Source organism: Halichondria panicea, chromosome 16 (assembly GCF_963675165.1).
Source record: "Halichondria panicea chromosome 16, odHalPani1.1, whole genome shotgun sequence".
In the NCBI taxonomy this organism is placed as follows: Eukaryota; Metazoa; Porifera; class Demospongiae; order Suberitida; family Halichondriidae; genus Halichondria; species Halichondria panicea.
This window is the reverse complement of record NC_087392.1, coordinates 1,865,520-1,886,526: the sequence shown is the minus strand read 5'-3', so window position 1 is coordinate 1,886,526 and position 21,007 is coordinate 1,865,520. Positions and strand designations below refer to the sequence as shown.

General features: G+C 43.4%; 6 protein-coding genes across 7 annotated transcripts; 3 read left to right on the top strand and 3 right to left on the bottom strand.

Moving 5' to 3' along the window:
* The first annotated feature begins 24 nt into the window (after positions 1-24).
* LOC135349972 (putative ankyrin repeat domain-containing protein 20A2) lies at positions 25-3,484 on the top strand. Its single transcript, XM_064548656.1, has 8 exons — positions 25-177; positions 474-493; positions 1,614-1,688; positions 1,920-2,028; positions 2,120-2,173; positions 2,474-2,621; positions 2,842-3,074; positions 3,279-3,484. Exons 1-8 carry the CDS (start codon positions 127-129, stop codon positions 3,363-3,365), a joined length of 777 nt encoding a protein of 258 aa, XP_064404726.1. The 5' UTR covers positions 25-126; the 3' UTR covers positions 3,366-3,484.
* Positions 3,411-5,997, bottom strand: LOC135349969 (uncharacterized). Its single transcript, XM_064548652.1, has 9 exons — positions 5,819-5,997; positions 5,632-5,747; positions 5,163-5,433; positions 4,864-4,926; positions 4,777-4,817; positions 4,629-4,715; positions 3,841-3,929; positions 3,591-3,697; positions 3,411-3,535 (listed from the first exon to the last, which is right to left on the bottom strand). The coding sequence occupies exons 1-9, from the start codon at positions 5,955-5,957 to the stop codon at positions 3,510-3,512; spliced, it is 939 nt and encodes a 312-aa protein (XP_064404722.1). The 5' UTR covers positions 5,958-5,997; the 3' UTR covers positions 3,411-3,509.
* On the top strand, positions 5,977-7,506 carry LOC135349983 (uncharacterized). The gene is made up of 4 exons (XM_064548670.1): positions 5,977-6,138; positions 6,190-6,301; positions 6,431-6,564; positions 7,098-7,506. Exons 1-4 carry the CDS (start codon positions 6,063-6,065, stop codon positions 7,373-7,375), a joined length of 600 nt encoding a protein of 199 aa, XP_064404740.1. The 5' UTR covers positions 5,977-6,062; the 3' UTR covers positions 7,376-7,506.
* On the bottom strand, positions 7,428-10,138 carry LOC135349948 (uncharacterized). Its single transcript, XM_064548621.1, has 8 exons — positions 9,712-10,138; positions 9,426-9,616; positions 9,240-9,312; positions 8,471-8,557; positions 8,287-8,406; positions 8,085-8,221; positions 7,824-7,968; positions 7,428-7,655 (listed from the first exon to the last, which is right to left on the bottom strand). Exons 1-8 carry the CDS (start codon positions 10,096-10,098, stop codon positions 7,545-7,547), a joined length of 1,251 nt encoding a protein of 416 aa, XP_064404691.1. The 5' UTR covers positions 10,099-10,138; the 3' UTR covers positions 7,428-7,544.
* Positions 10,137-16,459, top strand: LOC135349926 (kalirin-like). The gene is made up of 18 exons (XM_064548587.1): positions 10,137-10,295; positions 10,371-10,437; positions 10,627-10,736; positions 11,080-11,152; positions 11,466-11,699; positions 12,028-12,144; positions 12,439-12,567; positions 12,677-12,836; positions 13,003-13,154; positions 13,355-13,668; positions 13,746-13,872; positions 14,104-14,276; positions 14,506-14,700; positions 14,763-14,901; positions 15,014-15,222; positions 15,383-15,532; positions 16,110-16,155; positions 16,252-16,459. The coding sequence occupies exons 1-18, from the start codon at positions 10,246-10,248 to the stop codon at positions 16,324-16,326; spliced, it is 2,520 nt and encodes an 839-aa protein (XP_064404657.1). The 5' UTR covers positions 10,137-10,245; the 3' UTR covers positions 16,327-16,459.
* A 136-nt stretch (positions 16,460-16,595) lies between these two features.
* LOC135349937 (major facilitator superfamily domain-containing protein 8-like) lies at positions 16,596-20,999 on the bottom strand. 2 transcript variants are annotated; one of them, XM_064548602.1, is made up of 11 exons: positions 20,692-20,999; positions 20,419-20,534; positions 20,188-20,231; positions 19,574-19,820; positions 19,157-19,270; positions 18,804-18,992; positions 18,528-18,648; positions 17,948-18,082; positions 17,537-17,640; positions 17,060-17,292; positions 16,596-16,876 (listed from the first exon to the last, which is right to left on the bottom strand). In XM_064548602.1, exons 1-11 carry the CDS (start codon positions 20,886-20,888, stop codon positions 16,685-16,687), a joined length of 1,692 nt encoding a protein of 563 aa, XP_064404672.1. In that variant the 5' UTR covers positions 20,889-20,999; the 3' UTR covers positions 16,596-16,684. The 2 variants fall into 2 exon arrangements, with proteins under 2 accessions (XP_064404672.1, XP_064404673.1); XM_064548603.1 differs by having other exon boundaries at positions 20,698-20,999.
* Positions 21,000-21,007: the final 8 nt, after the last annotated feature.

Genomic DNA, 21,007 nt, shown 5'->3' with positions numbered 1-21,007 from the left:
TAAACTTTAATGAGGGTGTGTCATGCATGATCATATACCAGGTTCAGCATTCAGCATTCATGATCTTGATGTGTACGCGTCTTGGATCTTTAGAGTTCACTTCAGAAAGCATTGAACAAGATAATCATGGGAAACTCAAGTGCTAAGCTGGAGGCCTTTCATACGGCTGTCATGGAGGTGTGTGCCCATGTGTACGTGTCTAAACTTGTATTAATCTTTATACAAAACCTATCAGTACAGATCTAGCTAGCAAATCAGGTGTATATAAACGTTAATACAGTTGCTATCAGCCTTATCTAGTTTTCACAGTGCATGGTAAATGTGTCTAGATCTAATTATCCTGCCCTGGAAATAAATGTAGCAGCTGGTTTTTGCACGTCCACCAGTTCAATAACAGAGTGCTACATTGTAACACCTGCTCATGTCCTCTGATAACCTTCTCCTCCTCACATGCACACACTCTGTTACGTCAGGACAACACAGAGACTGTAAGGTGAGCATAGCTTGCTACTAGCTAGCTAGCTCAGCTATGTCCTTTGTAGTGGTTTAGAGTACGAGCTTATATTTCCATGGATGTAATGGCCCGTGAATTGCTTTATTTGGTTGCTAGGAGAACCGATACTGAAATACAGTATCCTGTTTAAATTCTCGTTAATTATTTTGTATGTCAATATGCTTAGCTGGTTGGTGTGTTGTCAATAAATATGCTTAGTTGGCTGGTGAATATGCTTATGCACCTATCAATGGCAAGCCCCCACCTCCCCCAGTACGGGCATAGGTGGGGCCATAGGTGGGATTTGATCTTGAACTTTGCCCCAGAGGTAGTGCAATTGATTTATGCGCATTAACTACACAGCCATGTGCTGATCTGGTACTGATCATTGCACTTGTATATACATGGGATTTGACATCGAGGTTGTCCCCAGATCGATGTGATGCAGCTGAATTATGTATGTTTCAAATCCTCACCTATGCCTGCACTGGGGGAGGTGGGGCTTGCCCTTGATAGGTACATTAGTAGCCCTTGCCCAAGTATACTAGCATAATTTTGAGACTAATAGGTGCAGTGGAGCATTGAGCATTATGCCAGCCTAATAGGCAAAAAATATTAGCCTATTAGGCAATTTTTACCAAATGTTGGTAGTTTTATAGAAGCTCAGTAGCATGAATAACTAATGGTTAACCGTTACACGTACTTCTGAGCACATGGTCCACGTCGTGGCTATAGACTAGTATAATTATATACGTATGGAAGGTGCTATAGTAGTACTACTAGATCAGTTGACTCTTTTCACCAATAATACTTCTTTAGAAGATTATATAGAAGCGTCTGTGATGTTGCAGTATAATTCTCGTTGATGATTTTGAGACTAATGGGTAATGATTAAAGACTAATAGGTACAATGCATGAGACTTGGAGACTAGACTAATAGGCAAAATTTTGAGCATAATTGGGCAAGGCCTATACATTAGTTATCTGGTGGTGGTCAATGTGTTTAGTTAGTGTTGGTTGATTTCCCACGTACTACACACACACCACACACACACACACACACACACACACACACACACACACACACACACACACACACACACCACACACACACCTGCAGGGAGCTGCTACAAGATGACGATGTTGATCCTAATGCACGTGGCCAAGACCAACTGACTGCACTGCAACTAGCCATGTAAGTCTGCGTGCGTGTACTGGTGCAGTCCCCAGGATTTGATGAGCTTTGAGACAATCAACTACACATGAGTGATGCTGATCTGTTTGTGTATACTCTGTAAATACTAGACCAGTTCTGTAAGCATACTAATGTTACGCTATCATAATTTCACACGGTAGGCTATTTCTTTAGCAATTCAATAATGCCGACCATTTCACTACCTACCTCCCCTCTCTCCCTTTGTCCCAGTGCTCACGGGTCTCTGAAGACAGTGGAGCTACTGATAGTCAGCACACGAGTTGACCTCTATCCTCTGACCCTTGAGAAAGAAACCCCTCTTATTCTAGCCTCAGCAAGAGTACGTTGTGTCTGCCAAGATTAAATAGGGAGCCTCACTTCTTAATTATTTTAGTCTGTATGGATTTAAAATCTTTTTTTTCTATGTGTAGGGTCATGAGGAGATTGGTCTGCACCTGCTCAGGAGCCTACCAGAACACAGCCAAGTGAGTCTGCACATTGCGACCATTTACCTTCAGTTGTGTTCATAATGTGGCCACAATAAAGTGTGATTACCATAGGCATGCAACACAACACCACCCCCTTATAGCACAGTCCAACATGCTATTATACAGCCTCTATTTATGTGTCTGCATTGTAACTGCATGGATATGATGCTTATTTCCCCCCAGGGTATAGCGAGTGTGGACGCCCACGGCCATAGCACAGTCCAACATGCTATTATACAGCCTCTATTTATGTGTCTGCATTGTAACTGCATGGATATGATGCTTATTTCCCCCCAGGGCATAGCGAGTGTGGACGCCCACGGATTCCAGGTACTACATCATGCCTGTTCCAAGGGCCTAGAGAAGATGGCCACCCAGATACTATCTCGAGATGTGTCAGTGGACGTGCTCGGAGGGAAGCTCAACCAGACTCCCCTCATGCTAGGTGAGAGCTGATTGGACGATGTCTCATGTACATTTATGTATGCATTGTACAGCTGATAATAATCAGTACTAAGTTTATAATAATTATGACGTATGTCATTACCATTGTATGTGTTTTAATATTCATTCCCCTTTGAACAATGATTAAGACAGCTGTAGATACTAGAAATGCATGATACATTTTAATTATAATAATGATTACGTGTCAATATACCCCATAGCTGCCGGCAATGGTCAAGAGTCGATGGTTAAGTTTCTCCTGGAGGTCGGTGCCAACAAAGCAGCAGTGGACCTGGCCAAGATGACCCCACTCCACCACGCCTGTATGGCCAACGCCGACAGCTGTGTGAGAGTCCTCCTGGACGGGAACAATGTCTCTGTGCATGCTAAGGACATTAGCGGCTGCACTCCTCTCATTTACTGCCTCAACAACAAGAACGCAAGTCTGGAAAAGGTCAGTGTTCACACTAAGCCACCGTAAGCGTAGTATTTGAATTATAATGTTATCCAAACAGTAATTATACATACAAGGACCCCGTACCTTCTGAAGTGCAGGGGCCCACTTCCTTATTGTAATTTTCTTATAACTTTCAGAGCAGCTACAATGTATAGTTGATGCAATGAAGAGGCACGTTCCATAACCCCCTCCCCCCTACAGCTGCTGGTATCCCATGGTGCTTGTCTCACTGATGCTCTGGACGCTGGTTTCTCCACTTTCTGTTATCACACCCTCGAGAAGACGTAGAAACAAACAAACTTGCTCCAGAACAACACCATTGTTTCAATCATATCTCTCAGCAAATTAATTACATTTCTCATTTGATGCACAATTCTCAAAAAAATCAGTTTAAAATTTGATTCAAACAGCAATTTAATATTGTTAAGTTCTTCACTGCACATAGTGCCACTTGTCCACTGAAAGAAAAGGAAAAGACTATTATCATCAAGAGCACCAAATAATCCCACCTACCAATGGGGTCAATGGGTGTGTCTGGGGCGGGGGGTGGTGAAGTGGCCACTACTCCGGCAGCATCAGTCTGAGACACGAGATAGTCACCCGCCACCGTCGTGTTGGCTCTGTAAGTGAGCACACAGTGTGAATTTGATTTTAACTCAAACTTAAAAATCAATGTACTCTGTACCTCTCGGGATACCCTAAAAATCATGTGATACAGTCATTCTACACATACACACACAGTTATTATAATGCATAACCTTACCGACTAATGGAGGTGGGGTCAGAATGTTGGTTCTTCATCAACTTCTCCCACTGGTCGTGAGTCTCAGCCACTATACGGGTGGTGAAATCCTGGAAAAAAGAACAACAACAATGAAAGCACCGCAGGTGCTGATGCCTCGATGGAGATGCCAAAGCTACATAACGTAAAGCTACTAAAAGCTTTTATACACTCATAATTATGATGAACATTTTTGCATGCAAACACAAAGAGTGGGTAATGATCCACCATGATTGTTGTTAAAAACGATCGATGCCAAAAGTTCAAGTCAAAAATTAATGGCTGCATCAGCAGAGCCTTGCAGCTCTCTTCTCACTCTTGCAGCTACCAATAGCTAGCGTTCTAGTGCAGAGCTAACTACTAAGTAGAGTAGCAACACTCGGTAAACAAGTTTGGCTACGTACTTTTCTGAAAAGGCTGCAATGGCATTCCAAGTAGGCATAACTCAAGAACGAAGCATTATTTTGCAAATCCACGAATTAAAATCCAAGTAAACATGACTAGAAGCCTATAGAAACTCTTACTTGCACTTGATTCATCCTTGAGCAGCTATAGCAGTCTACACACACACACACACACACAAACACACTACCGTATACCCCGCTTGCGCATGCGCACCGAGGCATAACAATATGAACTAAATTAAATCCTGATCTCTTTTCACTGCAACATTTGAGAGTAGACCAGACAACAATAAGTACCATATAGCAAGGTACTCAACACAATGAGTACACTGTTGCATACAGAACATATTTAACTAAGCCGCTCACTTTGTCCATTGCTTTTCCATTGAATGCAAAGTTATTCTTTGGTTTTCCAGCAGGCACCTTGTACTTTGTGAACCACTCCACTGTGGCCTGGGTTGAGGGGCAACACACGTCTGAATCATGTGCTAACCTTTGCTATAAATCAACTCACTGCTAAGAATCCAGGCATCTCCGTCTCAATATCAGACACATCTACGGAGGGTGAGGGATAAATGAGGGTGGAGTGTTTAATTCTCACCATTGAGTTTCTCCGCTAGTGGATCAGTTACATCAATCGCCAGTACCTTCCAGTCCGTCTCACCTATTGTGAGTATGAAGAACATAGGAAATATATCTACAACAAAAATACCCCAAACTACGCAGATTTGGTAACTCGTACACACACGTGGACGGACACACACACACACACACAATGTTGGCTCTATTACACATACACACTCACAATGACATACTCACAATGACATTACAGTTCCCACACACTAGTTCCTAATAAACACATTCCCTCTTATCTCCTATTATACGTCAGGCATTTCTCACCCTCATCAATGAGAGCCACACAGCCAAGCACTTTGACTTGTCGCACTTCCCCCCTCTTGGCCACACGGTACCCAATCTCACACACATCTAGAGGGTCATTGTCTCCCTTGCAGTTGGTGTTGGGGTCCATATGGGAGGGGTCCTCCCACGTCTGAGGCAGTGCACCGTAGTTCCACATGTACCCGTGGTAAGGGAACACGTTGCTCACAAAACGTGCTTTGCCTTTCTTCACGTCTTGCTTAATGGGGTTCAACTTGTCCGCAACAGATATCTAGCAAGAAATTTCTAGTGTTAATCGGCAAACATAATTATACATCAGAGGAGGTCCGACAGGCGCAGTGCAGCTCAAGCAATTAGCCTCAGCAAAAACATACGACGTGGGCGGATAACTATTGCTCAATCAAAGGCTAATTTCTTGAGATGCACCGCACCTGTCGTACCTCCTCTGAGTATTATTGACTGCACTAACCTCCATTTTGGCATTAGACCATCGGGGCACCTCCATGATCGCGTTGTACACTGTCTTCTCAGCATTAGCATACAGTGGGACATCATGGAATGGTGACACATACTTATCACCCTTCTCTACAAAATTAACGATGGACAATTTCAATAAATACAACTGCTCATCAAAAGGCTAGGGGCAGACCACTTACTGAAGTACACTCTGTAGTCAAGACTGTATTGGCTGCCACGCTCCTCTATTGAGTAGGCCATACTTCTTACAGTGACTGCTCTGGCTGAAAGCAACTTTACACCCTTGAATATAAGACGACTCGTACTCCTCAAGTTCATTTAGCACACAAAACCACGACCACGTGGGTACTGAGTATCATTGTTATACGGAGCGATTACCGTACATATTCACTGTTATTTGGTGGTGACCGGAGTTCCAATGAGATGTGGTCTTGCAGTGGACTGAGAAGTGCCCTCAGTAGGTGTGTCAGTCTATCTACAGTGAGAACAGTCCCAGAGGGTAAGAATCACTGCCTCTTTAGGATGCATTCATTACTCTTGCCTAATACAGTTACGAGATGGTGTGCCGGTTTTCATCTCTCTGCACGACACTTCGATGAGGCCAATCTGAAGTCCTCGCCAAAGTTCATGCCCGACTTTGAGCAAGTGAAAATACTTAAAGAGTGAGTTTGCGTCTAGGCGATGAATTGAGGTTTTCTGCCCACGGTTACTTGTACCAAGTCATGTGCTGTACTACTATGTGTCGATGATCTACCTCACTGTGTTGTTATGAAGTTGTTGAACTGCCCCAGGGCAGACTCACAGGTGCAGCGTATATTCAGCCTGGATATGGCCTGTGAGAGGGAGCACAAGAAGGCTGCAGTAGCCGACACCATCAGTCAGATGCAGGCCAGGCCCGGAGACACCGGCTCAACCACTGTACAGAGTGAGATCCTAGTACATGTATTAAATAGAGTATCTTTGAACGCGGCCATAACTTTAGTTCCATTGGTCTAATTAATTTTCTGAAAGCTTTTCTTTAGATTATGCGTTAAAATCAAAGTCTATTTTTGGCTTGTATACCACATTCTCTTTTTGGGAATTATGTCCTGTTTCAAGTTTGATATTTGAACATACCATCTGAAAGAGCTCCTTCTAGCTATAGCCAGAAAATCATTGAAGTTGGACCTTCAGAACAAAGTTCCAGAGCTGATTTTAAATGACCCTGTTGCTACCTGTGTTATAATGACCCTGTTGCTACCTGTGTTATAATGACAGAGGATTTCAGGTTGCACTCAACCATGACCTGTGTATTTCTTCTATTAATGTAATGAGTGGTCATGGTTGACTGCACTCAACTTTTAACTTCTGCCAACCAACCTGAAATCCTCTGTAATACTACCCTATTGTTAAGTATCCCCCCCCCCCCCACCACACACACACACACACACACACACACACACACACACACACACACAGTTGCAGTGTTAACGATACGCATTAAGCAAATGTCAGAACACATGAAGAAGCACAGGAAAGATTATGGCTCTCTTCGCTCACTAGTGCAACTGGTTCACAGGAGAAGAACACTTCTATTGTATCTAAAGAGGAGCAATTTTCAAGACTACCTAAAGATTATCTCTGAACTGAACCTTAAACACCCGATTAATGACAAGTACCCTAAAAAATCAGTGGGTCATCAGAATAGAATTGCAAAGAGGCAGAAGAAAAAAAAGAACACATTCTGGAAAAAATAGACTTGCTAGCCATTCATTATTATATAGAGAGAGGTCATATTGTTGATGTCACTGTTATATATAACTGTTTAATATCATTGTGTATCAGATTGGTAACACCAAACATCAAGTCTATAAAAAAAAACACTAAATACTTGCCAACCTATATTGTACAAAGATTGCATGGTCGCTAAGGGTTCGATTTTAGTTCGGATACAAGTCTGTAGCTGCCACTTGGCAGCAGCTCCATAATGGCATACTGACCATTCTTGAAATTCCAAAGCTTGTGGAACTTGTCAATCTGGAGGGAGAGCACCGACCATTAGCACAGAACAACACTATAATTACATTAAGGGATTGTTGAGGGGAAAGCCTATAACAGGGGTTCCTTTGTACATAGACAAAACTAGCAACACAAAAAGAATGCTAATATTGAATGAAGGATGTCACAATAGAGGGATCTACTCACCGACCAGTGGTAGTAGCGGGTCAGAAAGAGTCGACAAAAGAGGCCGTGTGAGACAATGACAGCGTTCTGGCCACAGCCACCCTTCTCCATGTCCCGATAGAGTGTCTCCAAGAAGGTGGACACACGATCGTACACATCAGCACCACTACATAGGACCAGATCAATACAATACAGAGTATCAAACAGTGGCATTTCTATAACCATAATTATGAGCTTGTACAGTTTATATTAGCGTACTACTACTTGACGTGTGGTTTGCACCTTTCTCCAGTAGGGAATCGGTAGTAGAATGAACCGATGGTCCTTCTCTCAGCAATGATTTCGGGCATCTTGGCCGGGTCCTGGAAGTTTCCCCACTCCTGCTCTCGTATGCGAGGATCAGTTCTCACTTGTAGCACCTGCACAGAATATAGCGACAAATATACTCACGCACGTACTTATGAAGTTGCAACTTTATCCGTACCTGCTCATCGTGGAAACATTTTCTAATTTGCTCAAAAGTATGCTTGGAGCGTGTGAAAGGAGACACATAGAAAGTGACAGACTCTTCGTGTAACAGTTCCTTGAGCTCTATACCAGCAGCCTAGAGTAGTGATGGTTGTGAGTGCATGCAATACAGATCACGTTGTATTACGTGGACCACTTACATAGGCTTGTGTTCTCCCTTTTTCTGTCAACTCAAGATAGCGGTCGGGTGTACTCTGATAGATAGTGTGATCCACATTGCCTTGCGACTGATGGTGTGCAGTGTATGGATAGTGTTTGTTGTATTGGGTATGTAGTAAGTGCTGTTGGGTATGTGGTAAGTTATAGTTATTGACTGGTACGCCCTCGGCATTGGTTGGTTATAAGCCATAATTACTAGGCAACCAGTCAACAACTGATTTATTTACTGCAAAAACAGCAAAACAGTCATTAATATTTGAACATCAATGTACATGTATGGAGACAGTCAAGCTTGCTCTCACAGCCACTTTTGTGCCTCAGAATATGCAGTTAGAACAGTTACAGCTGTCAAGTATGAGAGCTAGCTACTTCTCCAAGCAGCTAGGTTCTACTGGAAGCCATAAACTTTGACCAGACCAGCCCACCAATATCAGGAGCTGCCGTTTTCAATTTGCATTGCACAAGTCTACCAACACTGCATGCACTGTACTCCTCTACCTCTGAGCCACAGCCTTGACTCTAGAAACACAGAGCAAGGATTGAACTGCAGTGTTTCAAGCCTCATGAACATGTAATAAGTAGTTTAGACTGCTAGCTAGCTCAGGTCAATATGACAATGTAGGGTTATAGACTATGTTTTGTGCTATAACCTTTTACTGCACCCTTCACTGGAAGTTACCTAGGATACGGAGTGAATCAGTAAATAAGGTCATGTGTGCTGTTGGGTATGTGGTAAGGTAATGAACTCACCTCTCCGTGCCTGACCAGTATTATCCTTTTAGGGTAGCGGTGTTGCATCTCCTCATCTCGAGCAATATCAAGCCTGCACACAGTTAGTGCAGGTTTGTAGCTATCTCCAAACATAGTAATGCGCAAATAGTGTATTAAGAACAATCAATGTTTTGTAACCGTTCAAATTGCCTCAAGGACACTTACTGTTTCATTAGTGTCTTAATGCCTACCAGCTTGCTCCTGTCAACAAGCCCAGCATCCTGACGAAGGTGGTTCAGGGCATCCATGATCTCCAGTCTGTGACCGACTGAATTTATCCCCATCTCCAGCAAGTGTGACTCCTCAAGAGTTAGCAGTAGTCTACCAGTCCGTATAGAGTGATTTCTGAATATATCCTACAGAGAAAATATTAATAATTAAAGCATTACATGTCCTGAGATATAATTCATCAGTATAGATCTAGAGCCTCTCTCTTCTATAATATATGTACGGCATATTCTCCAAATCCAGTTTCGTCCAGCCACGAGATCACTTCGTCTTCCTGCCACCTTACTATGCTCTCGCTCACACTCTTCCTGCCAGAGGACAGCTCACTCTCAACAGGAGAGGAATTGTAGCTCCTATTGACCTGCAATAGTCCCCTCTCAGGCACACAGGAGAGCATATTCAAACTCAAACTCAAACTTGGCCGTCTCACAATGGTAGCCCCTGAGCCTCCAATAGTCTCGTATGGACAATCATCTGGGATGACTGCATTCGTGCTCAGATGGCTCTCCAGGAGGCTAACATTGACATGACTAGTGGCCATTATAACTCTATGCAACAGACAAGTACCACCATAGACAGAAGAGTGAAGTTTAGTAACTAGATGTTGCATGTGTTTGCAAGTTGCTATTGATTTTAGGGGAAAGGTCGTCGTTAGAACAAGCTGGTAATGGTCAGTAATTCTTTGTAGAACTAGATCGAAGACCAGCTAGCTAGCAGTTAAACTGCTGCATGCATTGTGCACATACACACTGTGATAATGACAGAAATCAGTGATCCCTCTGTCCAAAAAGTTCTAGAGCACAGGAGGTGAGTGTATTCATGCACTATGCTGTGAGTGTGGTTGTGCCCAAACACTATGAGACTGCACTGACCATGATGTAGGTTTGTGTTGAAAGAGTTTGTTGACTCTGAGAAAGAGTATGTGGAGAGATTGAGAGTAACCTTTGAGGTAAGCATGCACTGGTGTCATTTAATCTCCCTCAAGTATTCATGCTGAGCTACACTGTGCACACAAAAATTAATGATGATTGTACTATAGTTAAATCACTATGTAGCTAAGTGATTATCACACTGTGTACTACGAATCAGCTGATGCATTATGCACTGTATTCGTTTTAGTTAATTAACCTAATTGCAGGACTACCTGAACCATATCCGTGCTGGGGGTCCAAATGTACCCCCCACCCTCAAGACAGATATCTTATCCATCTTCTCGACACTACCTGAAATTTACAGCTTTCATCGCGAGTAAGCCGTGAAAGAATCTTGTGTGGCACGTTAGCAAATATGAAAATTGCCAGTCCAGTCTCATTATATTATTATTAAGTTGTTGGTATGTTGTCAGAGGAAATGGACATGCTTTGAATGTGTTATGGTTGTTGTGGGGCTTGTGTTAGGAGTGTCCCATCAATTGGCACTCACTGTCCACATCCCTCACACACACCACACCACCGCTCCCACATCCCTCACACACACCACACCACCGCTCCCACATCCTTCACACACACCACACCACCGCTCCCACATTCCTCACACACACACACACCACACCACCACTCCCACACCCCTCACACACACCACACCCTCACAGGATCCTCCTCCCAGCAATGCAGGTGTACCATGCAGAGGATGCAGAAGCCATGGTCGGAGTGTTCTTGAAGCATGTGCGTGCGTGTATGTACACATGCACACTCACATAATTATTATACTGTCTGCTTATGTTTATAAACATGCCCTCTCATTGTTTTGACTACACTAGAGTGTGTTGGTTATTTTTATAGTGCGTGCAATAACCGTTACCTTACAGTATAATTATTATAGAGAGTGTTGCAATAGCAACGCCAAGTACACTAGCCATTAATTGTCCTTGCACCCACTTCCACTCCCAATTGTTGCCACGCCTAGGCTAACTAAAACCCTGGTCCTAGTCACTATTTGCTCACAGCTGTATCAAATTATCGTCTTGTTCCTCCCTAGGGCTCTGAGTTCACGAGCAAGTACGTGGCATATTGCAAGAACAAACCCGTATCTGATTCAACTCGTTTGGAGTACGATGATTTCTTCACTTCTAGACAACTAGAGCTGAGGCAGAAGCTGAATATTGAGGACTTGCTCATTGCCCCCGTGCAAAGGTTGCCTAGATACCAGCTCTTAATTAGAGATTTGTTGAAGGACACACGTAAAGTCAATATGGACACGACAAAGATTGAAGTGAGTTGGAAGGTGGGGGAGTTGCTTGTTCATTGTACGTACACAGCTCTTAAAATAATAATGCCAAGTGTGGGTGCCGTTATGTAACTTGAGTAGCCAGTTGTGCTCGTTAGTTTTCAGTGTTATTTTAAAACATTCAATACAAGCTCATGGCTCACAATGAATGTATTTATAGCTATACATTAACTAGTCCAAAAACATACCGTTTGTTTACCTAATGGACCGTTACTTCCGTAGTTAACATGTTGCCATTCATTCTGTGCTTCAAACATTTGCCGTTATGCTTGTGTACATGTATGTGCATATATATATACATGCATGTACATAGGAAGCACTGGAGCTAATGCAGAAGATCCCCAAGGAGACCAACAGCATAATCACGCTGAGCCTGCTTAGAGGAATTCCCCGAGCCAATGTCATCTCTCATGGTACTCTATGGAGGCAGGTGGGCCACCTTTGACCTCTTGTTAGTGATCATGCATTACAATAGACCACATGCCAGATGTCCTGTTGATATATAAGTACACATTTCTGAACTATTACACTTCTACTTCCATACATAGCTGTATACACACATCATCACCTTATGCTTAAACTATGGCCTCTGGTTTTATTCGTAAACAGATACCATATCTAAGTAAAAACCTGGTCATTACAATCATCGAAATCCTTGACCACATTCCACATTGTCTCGTTATCAATTAAGCTCCAACCATAATGTGATACACTCCCCACACAGGACTTGCTAGTGTTCTCAACTTATGGTGGTAAGGAGGAGACGATGCAGGTGTACCTGTTTGATCACCGGATCATTGTGGCCACACCTGCTGACAAGGACGGGTTCTTCCACTTCGAACTAGGAATAAAGGTGTACTAAATACAAAAGCATATACGGTATTATCATGCAGTTGCATACTCAAATATGCCCCCCCCCCCCCCACACACACACACACACACACGCGTGCACACACACACAGACATTGAACGGTAAGGTGAATAAGGAAGGTACCAGTGAGTTCCAGTTCAGTGAGGAGGGAGGGGCAGGGTTTCGTTTCCGTACCGATCGTAAAGATGTAACGGAACACTGGGTGACTGACCTTCAGTCGATCCTATTCTCACAGCTGCAGATGAAGAGAGGTGAGGAGTTGCATGCTTATGCTATTGTCATGCTAAGGAGTATAAATTATTATGACGAAATAGCTATAATTATATTATAGGTCATAGTATCCCTCGCTAGAAAACGGTAGTGTTGTTGTAGTCCTAGTTACCAGCCTAAGTAGCTTGTACACTCCCCGTCCCTCAGCACTCATATTTGGCAAGTCAGCTGCCAGTAGTCTGGTACCTCGTCACCCATCCATTGGTCTGGAGTGGAGTGACTCTGACTCGAGTGTGGACTCCATGCCGGACTCAGACAGTGACTTTGAGGGGGACTGGCCACAGAAGACCGGATTCACAGTGCGTGTGTGGGTGGCATGGGTAGCCTCGGTCCCAGGCCGTTTTTTTCTTTAATTGAATGCTGGGTGGTTTTTTTCTTCCTTCTGTTTTATCGGCCTGGGAACGAGACTAGGGTGTTAGTGGTTATGTGTATGTATACAGTGTTCTCTATAGTTGCCGGCTGTATATATTAGTGACTCCATTTATTGCTCTGTCAACAGTTCTTAGGCTCCAACAAACCTGCAGTCTCGGTCACTAAGACTGCAAAGTTGCCATTGTCCCCACGATTGAGTGTACCCATGACGTCCATTGTTTCATCCTCACTGACGACCCTACCCAGGCCTGACCGTCCCCATAGCTACCACGCCTCCATTGCTGACATTGAGCAGACAATGTTCCGCAAGAGTGCGGGTCTCTCCCTATCCCCACGGCTTCTCAAGAGGTGGTTGACCCAGAAGACTAACAGTGCGTCCCAGAGCTCTGACCGCAGCTACATCTATTACCCCCTCTCAGCCCACTCGCTCGTACCCCCAAGGTTGGTTTCTTCCCAGCAATATTTTTTGTCAATCTATAATAGTATCTATGCTATTATGTATACATGCATGCATGTAGATCACCAGGTGCCCTGAAGAGAGTGTCCCAACTTAATTCAGTGCTCCCTCCTGAAGAGACGTATTACATTGCCGTGGAGACGCAGCCAGCTGTAGCTGAACAGGTCTACAAGTCACACCCTGGTCAGGTGAGCTAGTACATGAGTCAATAATGAGGGTACTTCTAAACTATGTGTATAGTTAACACTATCCGTCTATAATGCTCTTCTTATAAGGTGACACCTCTTTAAATCTGAATCACCTCAGTCCCCCCTACTCTCAAGGCAATAGCATGACTGTGTGTATCAGGTTACTGTAATCATCGGCTGTTATAAAGAGATAAATTAGTCATGCATGAGCCCACCCTCCACCTTGCACAGGTATTTCTGCCGCTAGATGTGAGTCGTGGTGATGTGTGGAGGGTGCGAGTGATGTCAGGGTCCAACGCTGGGGAGGAGGTGTGGCTACAGAGGAACATGATCGAGGAGTACACTGCACCCATCATCTATAAGCCTATCAAGAAAGTGTACAGCTTTATCAGTGACCTAGGAAGGTGTGGAGAGACTCTAAAACTGCATTACAGTATAACGTGATCCACGATTACTAAATGCAATTCTAGAGCTGTGTATACATTTGTAACCATATAGTCAGTCAATGGCTGCCATTCTGTACTTATGCAAGCCCTGATACACACCTCCTTATCCACCCACACACACACACCCACCCACACACACACACACACACACACACACACACACACACACACACACACACACACACAGGGGCCGGTTCTCAGAGGTGAAACTGGCTAAGCTCAAGTCCAACAAAAAGTTAGTAGCTGTCAAACTACTGAGCAATGCTTCCTCTGAGGAGAGTTTCTTCCGGCAGTTGTGCATCTTATCTCGACTCAAACACTCCAACCTCCTCAGCTGTCAATGCGGGGTGTACAACGGAGGCATGGCCATTGCCATGGAGAAGTACATAAACTCAAAACTCTTTTAGACAAACATTTACAGGCATATAATTTTTGTTTCTGCAGTATAAATGGACGACATCTGTTTGATTATCTTGTAAGAAAGTCCTCGGTGACGGAAACCATGGTAGCAGGTCTCATGGGGCAACTCCTGGATGCACTCCACTACCTACACACTCACACCATTGTCCACATGGACGTTCGAGTAAGCCACACCCACACACACAACGTAAAGTTTTCACACTCAGAAATATACTTCTGATTCTAGTGTTTAAATTTCTCTCTCCCCACACACACACACACACACACACACACAGCCCAGTAACTTGATGATTCAGATCACACGCAGCGCTGACGTGCTCAAACTGATAGACTTTGGTGCTGCCAGACATTACGGTGAGGAGTCCCTCACTGGACAGCTGGAGCCCTGTATAGACTACCAGTACTTGGCCCCTGAGGTATTCAAACAAGAATCTATTGGCCCAGGCACTGATGTATGGGGCGTGGGGGTCATCATCTACATCATGTGAGTGCACTACTGTATAATTATAGCATTACATTGTGCCTTGTCAAAATACAGTGTTACAGTGTGTAGGCTTTATTGTAGTGCTTATTCACATGCATAGGGTTCATTGTTAAAGTGCGTGACATCACCATCATCAATTATATTTCTCTTTGTGGTGTAGATTCTACGGCTGTAGTCCATTCTGCGGTGGCAGTAGCGTGCACACCATAGCCAACGTCACCTCAGTCGCCTACCACATCCCCACCCACACATCAGTGTGCAGCCCTGAGGCCGTCGCTCTATTGAGGGACATATTCGTACTCTCCACAAAGTGAGTGGATGGTTCAGGGTTCAAGGTTCAATCTAGCAGTTCACCATGTACTTGTTGTGCTGCCACAACTTGAATTTTGTGTATTCGATCTATTCCAACGATTAATTTTATGATTCTCTGAAAGCTTAGAAAGAGATCTTTTCAAATGGCATCATTAATGTTCATAATAATATATTTGAATTTGCCAATTTTAATTATAAAAAGTCAAAAATGACAAAATAAAATACCATATAGTGCGAAATCTTCGAGGCACTTATATTTCGTGGAATGGCCTCTAAAAGCATTTCGTTGCACAATGTTCATGGAAATAACTGCTTATACCGGAAGCCACGCCTTTAATCTTTGCACGTTATAGCAGATAATTCTAATTAAAGAACAATTTTCGTGGACTTAATTTTAGTGTACGATTGCTAACCCACGAAATCCGCGAATTTCGCGCTATACGGTATTATGGCCCCAACAAAATTTGAACTGTCTCTCGATCCATTCTGTTGCATAATTATTCAATTCCATTTCAATTCCATTCTGCATTCTTCCTTTTAATTACAACATGCCACTTGTTTTGTATGTTTTGTAGGAACAGACCAACAGCTGAATCAGCAAAATCCCTCGACTGGTTCAAAGTAAGCAACTCTTTTATATATACAATAATAACATTGAAGAAATAATATATAATTATAGTGGTATGATTAATATCCTGTTAATGCCATCCTTTGTAGCTCTCCGAGAGTTTCAAGGAGAACAAAATGGACATTGCGCAATTGAAACTATTCATTCGTAATCAGCAAAGCTAGTTATATGGTCATGCATGTATTATTCACACATCACCACCGAATCAATACACGCTAAAATTATTTGTTGTTTGTGGTACATATTAATCTGCGATTCATCTTGTTTAAAATTATGACAATGTTAACATTACCCAGGTATGTTTGCTGACTCAACAGTATACTCTGAAGCATAGCTACTGTATAAAAGAGAATAGATAATTATATAGCCCTAACCCAGAGTGAGCTCATGATTGTCATGTGTAGATTTGTAGGTGCAAATAATTACTATTAAATGTCAGAAAAGTATTTATAATTTAATATAGCCAAAGCTGAAAAAAAACCCACAAAAAAACACAAAATAAACATACGAATTTCAAAACAGCTAGCTATTGCTACTGTAAGGTTTGAGTCTGTACGAGGTGAATAGTAACAGGAGAATGGCAGCTGCCATTAGACCTACCACGGAGGAGAAGGTGACGGTGGGTCCAAAGTGTTGGTAGAGGGCGGTCACACACATCGGCCCCAGAGCTCTTGCTAGACTGCCTGCAGCTGTCAGAATACCCATCATCGTGCCCTGAGGGAGGAGGGGGAGAGGGGTTATAATCTTTAATAGCACACATACAGATTAAGCCTTAACGTTTCAAGCACCTTTTATGTTACGGTAGGTATTACCTCAGTATACGTTGTAGCTCGTGATCAAAGTATCAACTAATAGTTCATTATTATGTACACACAACGATAATTACAACACGCCCACCTGAGGGAAAGGCCCCAGAATCTTGGAGAAGATAGCATAAGAGATGAGATTTCCGGCCGGATAGCCAATGGCTAGTAACATGAGTGCCAGAATGTACTGGACTAGGTATATCTGGGAGATGTAGGTGCACCAGCTCTGTGGGGGATCTCGACAGCCCACCCCCTCCAAGTGCGTCAGGTTGTTATCATTGTCCCACGGCACACTAGAGTTGGTAGATATAGGAGAGTCCAGCCCTGCGAGGGAGCGGGAGGGGGCAGCGGCATAAAGCAAATGAGCCACATGTATCGTAGATTATTTTCATATGGTGGAAATTTCAGATTATAGAGCATCATACATTAAAAATACGAACTTATTCTACTGCAATAGGTTCAATGTCACTATTCTGAGCTGTACAAATACAATTGGGCAGTTCATCCGAAAATTTGCATCAACAAAAAAATTACCAGCTATATAATAATAATAATAATGTCGGCTCACATGAAATGGCAACTTTAGGAAGCGTGTCCCCCATAGGGAGGAGGACGAAGTAGCCAATGGCCATCAGGAACAAGGACACCATTAGAACTACCCTCTCGTCAACACTGGGGGAGGGGGAGGACAAATACACGTATTTATTAGAACTACCCTCTCGTCAACACTGGGGGAGGGGGAAGACAATACACGTATTTATTAGAACTACCCTCTCGTCAACACTGGGGGAAGGGGAGGACAAATACATGTATTTACGTAATCAGGAATGTATGCATGCAATCACTTTTATATAATGTTGCATACGTTTGTGTACGCACTGAGAACAAAGCAAACAAAAGCCAATTATTGATACTTTATTCTCTATTCTCGGGTTACTAATCATGTTGTCAAAGGAAGGCGATACGTACACCCACTCACCACTTAGTGATGAACTTGATGCATATGAAGGTAGCTATGGCGAGGACTGCCAGACCAGCAAAGAAGGCGTTGTTGTAGAGAATAGCCTGCTGCTTTCCCCATGCAAACTCGTCCATACTCATAGGAGCTGCTATCCTGGGGGGGAGGGGGAGAACAAAAACGGCACACTATTGTAACATTACATCACCAGAAATAAGCTTTATGTGTCCAATGGATCATTGAAATTGAGCATTCCCAGCTCAAGGAGGTTACATACCCTTCATTGAAAGTACTTAAGAGTTTGCTCTGTAACTAGAGTTCTTATGGTCTAAATCTTGAAAGTTTAGAGGGAGCTTGTTCAGATGGTAAGCTCAAATCCCAAATTTGGAAGGGGCCATATTTTCAGAAAAAGACAATGGCATGGTAATTCAAAAACAGGCCCAAAACATTACATTTCAACACCTCATCTGAAAGGGCTCTCTCTAAGCTTTCAGAAAATCATTGAATTAACGTTATTGGACCAGCGAAACAAACGCTATATTGCACACAACACAACAGGCTCAGTGTTTTGGTATATATATATATGAGCGCATAAACTCACGTTTCTAAAACAGCAAAGGCAAAAAGGACGACAAAGAACAGGACAATCATTGTGCCAGCTGCACAGCGATCAAAGTACTTTCGTTGGGTGACCAGAGGCAGTGTGTGGTCAGGTGACACCTCTGTGGAGGTGGGAATATCAAAATGGGTACATCTCTAGGATATCCAACAGTTCAAATTAAAATTCTAGGCCTTCATCTATCTAGAGAACATTTCCAGGGAAGTGTAACCCAGGGGGGGGGAGGGGGAGAGGGGGTGATGTGTAGAATTAACTCACTTCGGTCTCTCATCTTCTTGTCTCTGGTGCTGGAGAGCTTGACCTCCTTGAAGAAAAAGAGCAGTACAACATTGATGACCCCCATCAGAGCACTCAGGTAGCCAGGGCCAGTGTATACATTAAAGTGGAACCGAATCGGCTCAATCACAAATCCCGTACTACCCAGAGGAACAAAGGCCAAACCAAGCGCTGGGGGGGGGAGGGGAGTAATAGACTGAGTAAGCTAGTATCAAGACAATAATACAATCCAACAGGTCAAAAAAGAACAACTAAAATACCAAGAGTTCGTGAATGCCTTTCACTGTTGTTGTTGGCAACAGCGTCTAAGAATATCTCTTCCTGATTGTTCTTACCAGGTCCCAGAATGAAGCCGAGTGCTTGAGCAGAGCTCACTCCAGCCATGGCCCCAGTCCTCTCCTTCTCAGTGGTGGCCTCAGAGACGTAGGAGCGCACGATAGCAGCCACAGCTGGAGCAGGGGAAAGTACTATAATTAGTGATCAACACGTACAATCAGGAGTGCATGAATAGCACTCCTGGTACAATACGAACGATCTTTTGATCATTGTCATTGCCTTCAAACAAACTTAGCTATTGTTCAACAAATATAATACTCAATTCCCGTACAAGTACGTCAGTGCTTCATTATCGAGGTCATTTTAAGTCCTTACCTCCAGGAGGCCTACCAAGGAGACTTATATATAGCTACAAAAAAAAAGCTATTATTAGGACAGTCAGGTGCCCAAGTAGTAATAATTGAATTCCAGTATACCTGCTCCGAATCCGACCATAGCCCTGGATACGATAATGATGTACCCCGACACTCCAGATGGTATAGCACCACAGTAGCAGTAGAGGAGACTAAACACCACATTGATTACTATAGCAACCAATAAGGGTTCTCGGGTAGGTCTCTTGTCAGCCCAGAAGCCAAACAAAGGAGAGGCCACGAGTTGTCCGAAGCTGTACGAGGCTATCACCCAGCCCAGGAAGAATGGAGTGGCATTAACTTGGTCCACCTGGGGAGGGAGTTGCAACAGAGCTAGGGGCTGACTGCAAGCATCTTACGTATAAAGGTTAGGCCCTTTACTTCTGACACTTGTTTACACAACTGCACAGTGGTACCACATAATTTCATAGTAGCTATATAATTATACAGAATCACTATATTCTAGGTCAATTACTTCTTTTGAAAAACATAAACTATGTTCGAACGTCAATCATCATAATGCATTTCAGTGACTGTTAACACATTCAGAAAACTATAACGAACTAGAAATGTGAATGGAACAAGGAGAGCTCCTAACACATACACATGTGGTACTAGTGAACGGTGCTAATAACGTGTGTATTGACAGGTTGCTAACATGGAGTAGTGTGACTTACCTGAAGCAGGTACGGCCATATTGAAGAGAGCACAATGGAGAAGGCTGCAGGGGAAAGAAACAGCAACGTTTTGAGAGCCTTACAAAATGAGATAGAATACACAAAAAGAGATCTCTACCAATGATGAACGCATGCATGTTCAGTACAACCCCCCACTTCGATCGTATCCCCTATACTGATCTCAGAACTGCATATGCACTAATTAGTAACAGGTGCATGTTGTTGACTTACTGACTGCACTCAGGAACATGGTGAAGTACATGATGTAGATGGATCTCCAGCGAGGCTCACACCAGCGCCCCAGGCAAGTGCTCTTAGCCTTAGGCTTCAAAGTACTGCGGACATCACTGAAACAACACACATACAGTCAGATGAGCATTAAGAAAGCCATACACATACGTACATACGTACACAGAGATATTAAGTAAGTATCAACAACAACAGCAGCTGGATGTTTATAATAACAATCGGCATGGTGAATTTAGAGTGTAGGCCACACCATACCTGTACCTATCCAGTAGTGATGACACCGAGCGGTTTCCGAGGTTACCAGTAGCAGGTGGGGCACTGGCTGCCAGCAGGGAGGTGTACTCATCTGGTTCATGGTCAGAAGTGGAACCGTCTGATTCCAAGCCCTCCTTGCTTGCATAGGAGTAGACGGGGGGAGTGCGGTGCTCGCCCTGGATTTGGATGCTGGTCATAGTTTAGGGTAGATCCAGTGGTCCCAGACACAGTAAAGCGTGTCTAAAAAGTAGCTACCGTCGCAACGTACTTAACTTGATCATGGGTCTAATAAATTATTATTCATGACCTTTGCGCC

What these genes read in the sequence shown, in the direction of transcription:
- LOC135349926 (XM_064548587.1), top strand. Translation starts at nt 10,246, where the DNA reads ATGACAGAAATCAGTGATCCCTCTGTCCAAAAAGTTCTAGAGCACAGG. An exon ending in ATATTCGTACTCTCCACAAA is followed by an intron (nt 15,533 to 16,109) that starts GTGAGTGGATGG and finishes TATGTTTTGTAG; the next exon opens with GAACAGACCAACAGCTGAAT. An exon ending in AATCCCTCGACTGGTTCAAA is followed by an intron (nt 16,156 to 16,251) that starts GTAAGCAACTCT and finishes CATCCTTTGTAG; the next exon opens with CTCTCCGAGAGTTTCAAGGA.
- LOC135349937 (XM_064548602.1), bottom strand. Translation starts at nt 20,888, where the DNA reads ATGACCAGCATCCAAATCCAGGGCGAGCACCGCACTCCCCCCGTCTAC. An exon ending in TATGGCCGTACCTGCTTCAG is followed by an intron (nt 19,821 to 20,187) that starts GTAAGTCACACT and finishes CTCCCTCCCCAG; the next exon opens with GTGGACCAAGTTAATGCCAC. An exon ending in CAAGAAGATGAGAGACCGAA is followed by an intron (nt 18,649 to 18,803) that starts GTGAGTTAATTC and finishes CCACCTCCACAG; the next exon opens with AGGTGTCACCTGACCACACA.
- LOC135349972 (XM_064548656.1), top strand. Translation starts at nt 127, where the DNA reads ATGGGAAACTCAAGTGCTAAGCTGGAGGCCTTTCATACGGCTGTCATG. An exon ending in TTCATACGGCTGTCATGGAG is followed by an intron (nt 178 to 473) that starts GTGTGTGCCCAT and finishes CTGTTACGTCAG; the next exon opens with GACAACACAGAGACTGTAAG. An exon ending in CCAGACTCCCCTCATGCTAG is followed by an intron (nt 2,622 to 2,841) that starts GTGAGAGCTGAT and finishes TATACCCCATAG; the next exon opens with CTGCCGGCAATGGTCAAGAG.
- LOC135349969 (XM_064548652.1), bottom strand. Translation starts at nt 5,957, where the DNA reads ATGAACTTGAGGAGTACGAGTCGTCTTATATTCAAGGGTGTAAAGTTG. An exon ending in TGTGGCTCTCATTGATGAGG is followed by an intron (nt 4,927 to 5,162) that starts GTGAGAAATGCC and finishes TACTCACAATAG; the next exon opens with GTGAGACGGACTGGAAGGTA. An exon ending in ACTAGCGGAGAAACTCAATG is followed by an intron (nt 4,818 to 4,863) that starts GTGAGAATTAAA and finishes CACCCTCCGTAG; the next exon opens with ATGTGTCTGATATTGAGACG.
- LOC135349983 (XM_064548670.1), top strand. Translation starts at nt 6,063, where the DNA reads ATGTGGTCTTGCAGTGGACTGAGAAGTGCCCTCAGTAGGTGTGTCAGT. An exon ending in CAAGTGAAAATACTTAAAGA is followed by an intron (nt 6,302 to 6,430) that starts GTGAGTTTGCGT and finishes GAACTGCCCCAG; the next exon opens with GGCAGACTCACAGGTGCAGC. An exon ending in CGGCTCAACCACTGTACAGA is followed by an intron (nt 6,565 to 7,097) that starts GTGAGATCCTAG and finishes ACACACACACAG; the next exon opens with TTGCAGTGTTAACGATACGC.
- LOC135349948 (XM_064548621.1), bottom strand. Translation starts at nt 10,098, where the DNA reads ATGCAACATCTAGTTACTAAACTTCACTCTTCTGTCTATGGTGGTACT. An exon ending in ATTAAGACACTAATGAAACA is followed by an intron (nt 9,313 to 9,425) that starts GTAAGTGTCCTT and finishes AACTGTGTGCAG; the next exon opens with GCTTGATATTGCTCGAGATG. An exon ending in TACTGGTCAGGCACGGAGAG is followed by an intron (nt 8,558 to 9,239) that starts GTGAGTTCATTA and finishes GCACACCATCAG; the next exon opens with TCGCAAGGCAATGTGGATCA.